Raw genomic sequence first — 11691 nt, 5'->3', positions numbered from 1 at the left:
AAAGAACCGGCTTTACTGATAAGATGCGCGTTAAATATCGCATGCGATTTATCGTGCAGCCCTAGTTGTAACAATGTAAAATATTTGAAAAATAATGTGTTTTTCGAACAACCTAGTATTAGCGCCTGTTCTAGTACACCCCCAAAAGAAAATCAAGACTTTGTAAAAGAACATAATAGGACCCCTTTAAACTCCTCTGCCAAATCACTGGAAAACCCCAAGAGGCGGGGCGAAATAAAAGACATCCGAAATGACCAATGCAAGCTGTAGCTGTCACTCATCGGCCAATAGGAGAGCAAGTTTCTCTCCACTAATGTAGCAGTTTGGTTGAGCCGTCAGATACACATTCACACACTGTAAATAATACTGTGAGTGAATATACTCACTGTGAGTGAGTATTATTTCTGTTTCAAATGAAACAACGGCCTCGGCCCGGATTTTTTCTTGTTTACCTCAAAGTCTCGCCGAGATTTTTTCCAGCGGGTTTAAAGTGCACGGAGTAGACGGCTGCCCCTCCATTAACCGGTAGTAATGCGGAGTGTAGCCAGCGCTGGCTTCAGCTAAGCCCATCCGACAATGTCACATAAACACCATCATCACTAGCAGCGCCACGAAAGCTTCACTGGAATAATCTTTTTCCAAATGCCATCGAAGACAGACGGGAGAATACCGGGATATTTAAACGTCAGGTAAGAGCAGTCTGATCGGCTCGTGCTGATGTCACCTGTTTACCTCTAGAGTCTGACTCTGATACATGATCAGCTTTAGATCTGTTACTGTAACAGGATCCACTGATTATACATAACAACACAGCGTTATCCAGTGATGACATTATATCTAAACCGAGCTCTAGAACTAGGAATAACAGCTAAATAGGAAGCTGTTAGTTTGCATCCTGTACCTGATCATTGTCATTTAGTGTAAGGCCTGTCCGTCGTCTTCACCCAGCAGTCAGTCACTGTCTAGAGAAAGTGCATAACGCTGATGTGATGTTTACATTGATGTATTACATAATGAATTAAGTAATTGCACTTCTAAAAGCCTGTTCATATTGCTAATGTATTGGTATTACAGGTGGGTGTTCCCAGTTCTGCATGCTTTTTTGTGTGTTGACATGGCATCAACTTCTCAGATCACTGTCTGTTGAATATTAAAGAATGGATGATGTGGAGGGAAAATCAGTCGACATGAACATTGTCACTCAAAGTGATTTAGTATTTTTCAGAGCTGTGGTTCCCTGTTTTCTTGGGGGACTTAAAATAAGAGGCCAACAAGTGCCATTGAGATGTATGGGAATGCTAACAGATTGCTTTGTCCAGGTATTATTGACCTCCTTGATCCTTTCGGCCAGAAATCAAGTACGCTTTGCTTGACTTGAAACCCTTTGACATGTTTGCCCAGATTCCTAATATTTACCAGCATGGCAGACAATGGATAAGATGAAGAGTTATGTTTTTCAAAACCGTGTTGGCCTTTTTAGGATGGCCCAAATCACTGCCAGATGACCTGAACTGCTGGATTTTTCTTACATTTCAGACAGGAGATGACGTGCAATATCAGTAAAAGGTCATGCAGTAAAGCCTTCTCTGTCTCGTCTTGTATCCTCGATATTAAGTCATTATGCAGTAGTGGCATTTGTGCACCATTATTGTGCATACAGGAAGCTCTGAGTGAGATTTAATTTGCTGCATGAATTCCCCTGCTGCTGGGGAAAAACCAAACAGTCACATAGTCTGTGTGTTGATACAAGTGTGTTCGGCTGGTTATTGTAGTGTCGTGGTCATTGATGAAGTATGTCATTTAACCTAGTCAGTGGCTGTCATGTGATGTTGCTTAAAGGAATAGTTCACCCATAAATTAAGTTCTTTCATCATTTACTAAACCCCATGTCGTGCCAAAACTGCATGACTTACTTTCTTCCATAGAATACAAAAGAAGATATTTAAAAGATGCTGAAAAGCTGTACGTTATCCATACCTTTCATTGTATGCACAAAAACACAGAGACATGTTCAAAATACTTTTTTTGTGTTTTACGAATATTTTTGTTACAGTTTGGAATTATTTGAGGGTGAATAAATAATGACAGAATTGAAATTTTTGGGTAAACTAAGATTCACTGTTTTAAAATATGATGTGTCGCATTGTTCTTAAAAAGTTTGATGGGGGAAAAAACAGCAGAGGTGGGGTGTAGGTAGAATGTTAATGCTTAAGTCTTGTGGTGTATAAGAGGTTGAAACAGACAGCTCTCAGTGTAGCAGTCTGTCTGACGCCATGGTGTTTCCATTCAGATCACTTCACTCATGCATTGCTGTTTAGGACAACTTTGTGTTAGTTAAGAACAGAACCACATTCAGCGTGCTCTGAATGTGTGTGTTCCATTTTACACAGTTCATTTCATTAATTTGAATAAATTATATTGAAAATACTTATCATAAGTCACAGTCTGTTTTTATTTGCTTTATTTTATTTAAAAAATTGATGACAGTATTTAACAGTGCTATTCTGATAGGTGTTGACAGCATTTTTGATACGGAGACGTTCTTATATTTATTAACCTCATGTGACGTTTAGGCATATCTGCAGTAGTCGAGTCTGTATGCATTTTTGCACAATGTTCCCAGCCATGGCCCTGCAGTTGCTAATTATGGTAATAATATGGCAAATGCTAGTGGGTCACTGCTAGTTCCCTGGACGGAAGCAGGAAGGATTGGTCAGAGCTGGTAATTTTAGGTGGCAACACATTGGGGCTAGTCAGTTCACTCGGCAGCCATAATTGTAACACCCCCAGACAGCTATTTCCAGCCATGCAAGTACAGCTCCTATTTATCCCCTTGAATGGAAAAAGATAAAATCTACGTAACTGTTTGTCGTCATTGTATATCAATAACTTATTCGAATTTTATTGAATCTTGCATGAACAAAAAAAAAATACTATCAGTCAAATTGGCCAATGAATCGCACTCAAAATATGAGCATTGTTTGTAACCATAACTGTACAAAAGCGCACAAAAAGATCTTACTGATGATCGGCACATCCTGCCGACTGGGGTGTCTAAAGGCCACGATATACTCACTGTGAACTTCTTTTTTCCTTCTTCGCTTAGGGGTAAAAAGAAGTTTGAAAATTCAGCTGGAAGCACTTTACACAATAGATTGCTTTAAAGCAAGCAGCTTTACAGTATTAAACATGAAAAAACAGTGTCAGTATTGCCCTCAGTTAGAATTACAATGTTCGATATAAAGCATCTCTTCGGTGTTTTCATGTTTTTACACGCTTGTGACCTTGACGGACTGAACATAAAAAACAGAGACGATTTCTATGTCAAAGAAGGCAGAGCCCCAAACACACCTACCTACTACATAATTGCCACAGACCAGTGGTAGTTTGAAGATGTATACCAGCTGGAGTAAACTTTTCCAGAAAGTTTCCTTTGGCAAGCTGTTTCGAATTCCCCAATGGAACTTTTTTGGGTACGGGTTAGAGTGTCTCGCTTTTGTCTGTCATCTCCTTTGACATGATTTTGTGCAGCAGTAGGAGCTATACACTGTCTTTTTTATGTAATGATGGGTGTCAACCAGAACATATGTGCAGTGCACCTATATGTGCACCTATTATGTTGGAGTGTCAACCGAATAGTTACTGGCACTAGATAACTACAATATGTAGAATTATTTTCATACCAATATTAAACTTTTTTTTTTTTAAATATCACAGTTTGCCTCAATACCGGTATATTGCGACCCCCTACAATTTTCACCATATTGTGGCTCAGGTTTTCTCTGTTGCCGGCTGTGACAAAATCATGAGCTAAAAGACACTAGACAAACAAAAACTAGACTAACTTTGTTCTTAAACCTTTATACTCTCTCTGTTTTTTAATTATTCCCTATCTCTCTTTTTCCAGCTCTTTTTGTCCATTCTGTCCATCCATCCCATTGAAAAGGTCATGAAAGCTTCCTATTCCCACTGACCCCTGACGACCCACTGACCTTTGACGTGTGTTCCTGTCATCTTCAACCCTCTCCTGCTATGCAGCCATGAGCTCTGCGCTATGGAGCCATGAAAAGCCAGCAGGCAGTTTCCGGGATGACTGGCACTTCTACATTGTGGTGAAGGAGTGCACTGTGGAAAAGCCGGGTCAGAAGACTCTGCGCATCCCACGCGGCAGCCTTGGCCAGGCCTGCCAGGAACGCAACAGCCTGGGTCGCACAATCCCGCCCAGCAAGGGTAAGCGCAGCCTACGCATCCTGGACCAGACCAATGTGGTGGTGAGCGTGGATGAACGGGATGTTATGGAGCTTGAGGAGAAGCTGGCGGAGCTGTTGTTCCCCATCACCAACTGCGAAGAGCGTTACAGCCTGCTGTGCAACAGAGCGCGTCTGGACAGGGCCCGCGACATCAACTGCGGATCAAAAGTTCGAGTACAGCTGAGGTCTGGCGACGAGCCTCTTCCAGGTGTGGTCCGCTTTAAAGGAGCTTTGCTGCCCGACCGAGCGCTGAGTGGTATCTGGTTTGGTGTTGAATTGCTGGTGAGCAACACTGTTTGTCTTGTTTGACGTTGTTCGTCTGGTTTTGGGTTCACCTGGTCCTTGAGCGTGTGATCATTACAGAACAGAGCTGCATTTGTCTCCGGAGCTGAGCTGGGAGATTTGGATGAACATAATTTAAGCCTGTAGGCTGCTCGTGTGGGTTAAGGCTAGTCTCAAACCTACCATCACACGTCAACAATGTCTTTTGTTTATATGGCACATGCGTGATGTTATTTATGAGAGTTCTGATGTCTGTGTTGGTGAATGCAATGTCCTTTCCTCCTCTGTCTTTCAGGAGGAGGGCCGGGGTCAAGGTTTCACCGAGGGCTCTTATCAGGGTCAGCAGCTGTTTCGTTGTGAAGATGAATGCGGTGTCTTTGTTGCACTGGATAAACTTGAGCTCTGGGAAGATGAGGTGGAACGTGTGACGCTAGAGGATAATGACCTGGAAGTGGAAGGCGAAGGACCGCCACTGGAGATCAACTCTCGAGTGTTGGTGCAGACACGGGATGGCCCAGAACGGGGCACTGTTATTTTCTGTGACTTACTGCCTGGCAATGAGAGTCTTGGATACTACGTTGGTGTTGATATGGTAAATGAATTAGACGGTGGTGGTGAATAGCTGTTTTTAGCTGCAAGTTACAGTTGCATGCTCTGTATGTTTAATATTACAATTTTCATGAAGCAATATATTTGGTCACGAAGGTCAGATATTTTAGAAAGTGCTATTCAAGTTGATGATTAAGTTTATTATTAAGAAATGATCGAGGATGCACGACATACAAATTCTGGCTGATGAGGTAAGCTTAGGTTCAACTTAGCAAGGCAACTACCACATTCAAGGCCCAGAAAGGTAGTAAGGACATTGTTAAAATAGCCCATGTGACATTTTTTGCATGCAAAGAAAATGAAAATAACAACTTTATTCAATGATTTCTTCTCTTCTTGGTCAGTCTCCGTTGCCATTCACGATTCAGTCTACTATTGTAGCTTCATAAAATTAAGGTTGAACCACTGATGTTACATGGACTATTTTAAGGATGTCCTTACTATGTTTCTGGGCCTTGAACATGGCAGTTCCGTTGCGGTCTATGCAGGGTCCGAAAGCTCTCAGATTTCATCAAAAATATCTTAATTTGTGTACCAATGATGAACGAAGGTCTTACGGGTTTGGGAAGACATGAGTATGAGTAATTAATGACAGAATTTTAATTTTTAGGTGAACTAACCCTTTAATTCTCTGTCATTTTGTCTAAATAACATATTTTTGAGATTTGATAAAGATTACATTTAACAGTGTTATTAAATTATGAGTGTTTTTAAACATTAACTTTAAGTGATGGGACCGATATATTGTGCATCTCTTTAAAATACGCTACCATTCAAATGTTTAGGGTCATTAAGATTTTTAAAGAAATATTACTTCTATTTAGAATGGGCATATTACATTTATAATGACATTTATAATCTAATGAACGATTTCTAAAATAAATGCTGTTCTTTTGAATTCATCAAAGAATCCCGGGGGGGGGTCTCAAGTTTTGAGCACCAAATCAGTATACTAGAATGATTTCTGAAGGATCATGTGACACTGAAGAGTGTAATGCAGAGTAATGGCTGCTGAAAATTCAGCTGTCATCACAGGAATAAATTACATTTTAAAATGGATTACAATAGAAAATGGTTACATCTTAATAATATTTCACAGTATTACTTTTGCAGACTTGTAATATTAAAAACATTAAAACATCTTTCCGACCCCAAACTTTTGAATGGTAGTGTCAAAATAGATCGGATGTTCACCTCCAGTGAGACAGATGTCAGCGTGGAGGGATAGATTGAAGGAGAGATGTAGAGACAGCTCAGTTTTCTCTGTGTGACCACCATAATGGCATGCTGCCAAATGCTCACACAAGACACAACCAACACACGCCATTCCACTGTTCTCGTCTTTTCACCCTTTGTTTCTCTCTCTTCTGTTAAGCGGTCACTGCTCTCTCAGCAGAGCTCAGCTGGACTTGCTATCACTGACATCTAAATAGTGTAGATGTGAAAAGGTTTAGGTTTTGAAGAGTTTGACTTATTTTTCAGGACAGTACATTACATTATTTTGCTCTAGGTCTTTTGAGTAATAGATTGTACAGATTAGACTTAAAATATATTTGAGTCTATTTAGTAAGTTAATGCATGTATTATTATTATAACTGTAATTTAATATACACTAAGAAAATTTGATGAGTGTGGCTTTATTTGTTTGAACATGCATACAATAGTACCTAGGAAAAGGCTATACATTCGAAATCTAGATTAAAACATACCAGTAGAGATCTGGTATGTAAAGGGTGTGGGTTTCGAGTTCAGAGACATCAGTCGTTCTGATGATAGTGTAGGTTGTGTAGTGTAGCCATTAGAGAATTACAGCTCTCAGTTAGTGAGACGGGTCCTGTCTGGGTCTGAACAAGAACGCAGATGAAGATTTCCATTAGGAGATAGAGACAGGCCAACCGTTGTTTGGCACGTGTTTATTTTGAGATGGAAATTACAGTGTTGCAGATGCGAATGTTTATGAGATGATCTAGGTCAGGTGCCGTAATAGGGTGCTGTACCTCTCGCCCTCAGGACAATCCCATTGGAGACTGGGATGGGATCATCGACGGCAAACAGCTGTGTAATTTTGCTAGTCTTGAACACACCCGTCTCGTCCCCATCTGTGATGTGATGCCAGGTAAGGGCTCTCACTTCATATTTCTGTATTCTTTCAGATGAAGGTATTAGATTTTATTCTGGCTTTGAGTTTGCTTACTGCTAGTTTGAGCACCTCAGATTCAAAGTACAAGAAGTAACTTGGTCGTTACAAAAGTTAAAACGTAACGTTTTATAAAATATAAATGAATTTAAATTTAGAATTTACAAATCTAAATACATTCATTGCATTTATTCAAATGTATATGCAGTTTATTTTTTAAAAAATTTAAATAAATTGCTGTTCTGTGGAGTGTATGGATTGTTGATATTTCTGTGTGTGTTTTAGATTTCAAATCAAGGTGTAGGCTAAATATTTGTTAGAAAGCAAAGGGCTCTAGTGTGTGTGTGTGTGAGAGTCATATTAACACACAGGAAACAGAAGCTCTTTTGTCTAAAGGCCTCGTTTTTTGTGAGCGGAGTGTGTGGAGCTCTCTTTGTTCCTTCTGTTTATTGATTTGTTTGTTTGTGTGCATGTTTATGTGTGTGGGAAAAACATCTTGTCTTGGTTAATGTCTTAAAGCTACCGCTCTTCCTTAGTTTATCTTTGAAACTAAAGGGATCTGTAAATGCAGTCATCAGGGTGTAACCTGCTGCTTTGTGTGTGATGCTGTATGTGATATTACCAAAATCTTATGTCAAAGTGTTAGTATTTTGTATAACAGAAAACGTATGTATCAGGTAATATTTGTTAAAAGTTTTACCCAAAAATGTTTTATATATTTCATAATTATAAAATAGTACCTATTTAAAAAAAAAAAAAATTTTGTTCTTTTTATTTGGAACTCGCACCAAAAGATCAGATTTATAAATTGTTAATGTTATTGGACAAATCCATAGAATACAATAACTTATTTAAATCTAAATGTAAGTTTAAAAGGAAAAAAAAATTCTCCTTTGGCCCATGTAAGGATCTTGTGGATTTTGAACAACATGAGAAAATTGTGATTTCTTTTTTTTTTTAGGCGAGCTATTTGCTTGTATTGAAACCTGTCTGTCTTTATTTGTTTGCAGAATACTCCATGCAGGATCAGAGGCTGCCCAAAGTCTTTGCCTGCAGGGGTGGCAGTGACAAACCTGGCAGCCAGAGCAAACCAAAGAGCAAAGGTATTATTCCTGTTATATATTTATACAGTTAATAGTGGTTGGCGATATGAGCAAACTCTTATATATGAGTAATTTCATTTCATTATGTAGTTATTTTTTTGCTGGAAATAATTTTACAACACCAACATTTAGATACCAATGGAATTTCACTATTCCAAAACCAGTGCAAAGACTACTCTAACCAATGTGAGTAAAAAGATCTCAAGTAATTATTAAAAAAATTAAACAGTCAATGTTTTTCAGTCAAGAGAAATTAGTGATTTTTCTCCTTTTGTTTGATTACCACTAACAGATTAGACAGCATCAGGTATATTAGGCTGATGTTGCTTTCAAAGCTAATACAATTGACTTTACTTTCAGAAAGTTTGTGGTTTTGAAAACTGCTATTTTGAAATATTTTTTTTTTTGTTTAAAAAACAAAAGAAAGAAAGAAAATCATAATTTTTAAGTACTGATGTACATCCTTTAAGGAAGAAGCACTCTCTCTCACACTCCGTCTCTTGCTCTTACTGGCTCTAATGTCATTTGCTGCTCTTTTGCTTAAATTTGTAAATTTTTCCTAAATTCTGTTCTGATGGATCATGTGAAATCTTCACCAGACATGTGATTTCGGCTAGAATGCACACACAAATGAGTTGTTGAACATGTAATCCCACATGTATTCCCTCTTCCTATACCCCCCTCTCTCTCTCTCACTCACTCACTCACTCACTCACTCACTCACTCACTCACTCACACACACACACACTCTCTCACACACACACACACACACACACACACACTCACACACACTGTTTACTGTCTTCCTATTTTCCTATCGTGACTGTTATTCAGGGTTAGGCCTGCAGCCTGGCAGCAGGAGCAAGTCTGAGTTTTATTATACGCTAAATGGCAGCTCGGTTGATCACCGTGCTCAGTCCAAAGCCAAAAGCACATGGTACATAGATGAAGGTAATCAATAATCAATACAGATGGACAGACTGGGAAACTCTAATAATAAACATCTTAACAGCACGGTGCCTTTATGCTAATATTCAGCCTAAAATTAGACCACACTCAACTTTAGTTACCTTTACTAGTCTTGGAAAGAAAAATTCACATGTTAATCAATGCCTTTGAATCAAGTGGTGATTTGAAAAGGCAACTTGCTGCTGAGATCTTTTATTGGGAATCCGGTTCACTGTGACATGAATGGCACGTGACCTCATAGCATGACATCATTGATCAGAAAATCTCAGGTGTCATTCTGAATGTTCTGTGCTACAGTCATTTGTGTTTGCATTTCAGATTCAGCTTTCAATTAAATGTAGTTATAAGGCAATAAGAAATAAATGAGAATGAATAAATGAGAAATGTATTTACTTAGGTCAGTTATTTTCTATTTTTGATCTTTTTTTTTTTTTTAGAAAACTTCATTAATTTGCATCACATATAATGTTTAGTATTTATGGCCAGTTTTATGTATGATTTGTGAAATTCATACATTTCACAAATCATACATAAATATACATAGATATTTGATTTATCTCCATTCATCCATTGTGTAATTGTGTGTGTTTGAATTTTGTATTTGGCATTAAACACATTGGGATACTTTATTCCATAAACATTGCTTTCATCTGTGTAATTATTTCATATTTCATGTCACTCTTTACTAACGTGCACTGTTGGAGAATGTTCCAGGGGCGGTCTGTGATTGGTTAAGGGGTTTATATTGTGTTTGTGGTGTGTGTTGCTTTCATTCTCTTTCACCAGACTGTCATTCTTCCAGTGGTGACTTTTTTTTCTGTAGCCCAGTGGTTCTCCAATATCTTCATATTTCATGTGTTGGCGTGTGCTTCAATGAGGAGAAAATAGCCAGAGCTAATAAAAGCTTTGAAAGGACATCATATTTTGGTTTTTAACTTAAGTTTTTTTAGTATACACTACTGTTCAAAAGTTTGAGTCAGCAAGATTGTTTTTTTTCTGTCAGCAAGGATGCATTAAATTGATCAAAAGTGACACACACACACACACACACACACACACAGACAGGTTTGTTTTGGTGAATTGTGGGGACATTCCATAGGCGTAATGGTTTTTATACTGTACAAACCGTATTTTCTATCGCCCTACACCAACCCTACACCTAAACCTACCCCTTACAGGAAACTTTCTGCATTTTTAGATTTTCAAAAAAACTCATTCTGAATGATTAATAAGCCTTTTGAAATATGGGGAACCTCAAAATGTCCTCATAGATCACCTTCTCGTTGTAATACCTATGTCATACCCATGTCATTATACAAATTGTGTCCTCATAAATCACAAAAACGTGCGCGCGCCGCACACACACATACACACACACACACTTTGAACTTTCTATTCATCAAATAATGCTGGAATTGGATAAATGTAATTTAAAATGGATATTTTACACACTTTCAACGTATATTAAGAAATGTTATTTGAGCACCACATCAGCATTATACTTATTTCTGAAGGACCATGTGACACTAGAAAACTGTTATCTTAAATTGTAATAATATTTTGACAATATTGCAGTTTTACTGTATTTTTTATCAAATAAATGCAGCCTTGGTGAGCATAAGATGCTCACCAAAAACATTTAAAAGAACCCCAAACTTTTGAACAGCAGTATAGCAGTATATAAATGTATTAATATGTAATGTTTAATTCAAGATGCTATTGTGAACCATTTAGTATCTGTGAATCCATTAAATCCATTTATTAGGATGTCATCTGATCAGTTTATATTCCTGGTCCTCCACACTGATGCAACATCTGGTTATTATGACCTCTTGGTACATCCTCTTATTTCTTTGGCTTTGTTTCTTGATAGTCGGCGAGGACCCGGCCAAATCCCTGACGGACATGCCCCCAGACTTCAACCCAAGCTCATCCCCTTCTCGAGCTCCACCCACAACCTCCTCGCTGTCCAATGATAACAAGTTCCACTCCCTGCCCTTTAGCTTGAGCCACAAAGTTGGCTCCAGTGGGAGCATGAGCCACGGCCCTCTCTCCCTGTCCGTGGGCTCAGTGATGGGGGAGCAGCAAGAGGTCCTGCCACCTGCTACCACTCCTGTCCAGAGGCCTCCCTCACCACCACAAGGCCAGCCAGGGTTAGAGGTCGGGTCGTTGGTGGAGGTCAAAGAGAACCCACCGCTTTGCGGGGTCATCCGCTGGGTTGGTTTACCTCCAGGACTACAAGAGCCATTAGCTGGGCTGGAGCTGGTCAGTAGATTTATGTGTTTGTTTGCTGTATTATATTTGCTGCAACTATATTATAAGTTATAAGCTCCAAATCAGC

The 11691-nt window shown here is 38.9% G+C and overlaps 1 protein-coding gene across 2 annotated transcripts in view; it reads left to right on the top strand.

The window, feature by feature from the left end:
* Positions 1–341: 341 nt before the first annotated feature.
* The window catches only part of cylda (cylindromatosis (turban tumor syndrome), a), an 18809-nt gene continuing 7459 nt past the window's right edge, over positions 342–11691 (top strand). Inside the window, exons 1-7 of one of the 2 annotated variants that reach the window (XM_016497172.1) lie at positions 342–689; positions 3908–4532; positions 4828–5124; positions 7152–7257; positions 8289–8381; positions 9216–9332; positions 11224–11615. In XM_016497172.1, coding sequence (XP_016352658.1) covers positions 4041–4532; positions 4828–5124; positions 7152–7257; positions 8289–8381; positions 9216–9332; positions 11224–11615 — 1497 coding nt within the window. In that variant the 5' untranslated portion in view covers positions 342–689; positions 3908–4040. The remainder of the gene's footprint in view (positions 690–3907; positions 4533–4827; positions 5125–7151; positions 7258–8288; positions 8382–9215; positions 9333–11223; positions 11616–11691) is intronic. The other variant, XM_016497173.1, reaches the window with a different exon arrangement.

The sequence above is a fragment of the Sinocyclocheilus anshuiensis genome, unplaced genomic scaffold (genome assembly GCF_001515605.1).
Source record: "Sinocyclocheilus anshuiensis isolate Anshui unplaced genomic scaffold, SAMN03320099.WGS_v1.1 scaffold354, whole genome shotgun sequence".
Taxonomy (NCBI): Eukaryota; Metazoa; Chordata; class Actinopteri; order Cypriniformes; family Cyprinidae; genus Sinocyclocheilus; species Sinocyclocheilus anshuiensis.
The sequence above is the reverse complement of the archived record's forward strand: the minus strand, read 5'-3'. Positions and strand labels throughout refer to the sequence as shown.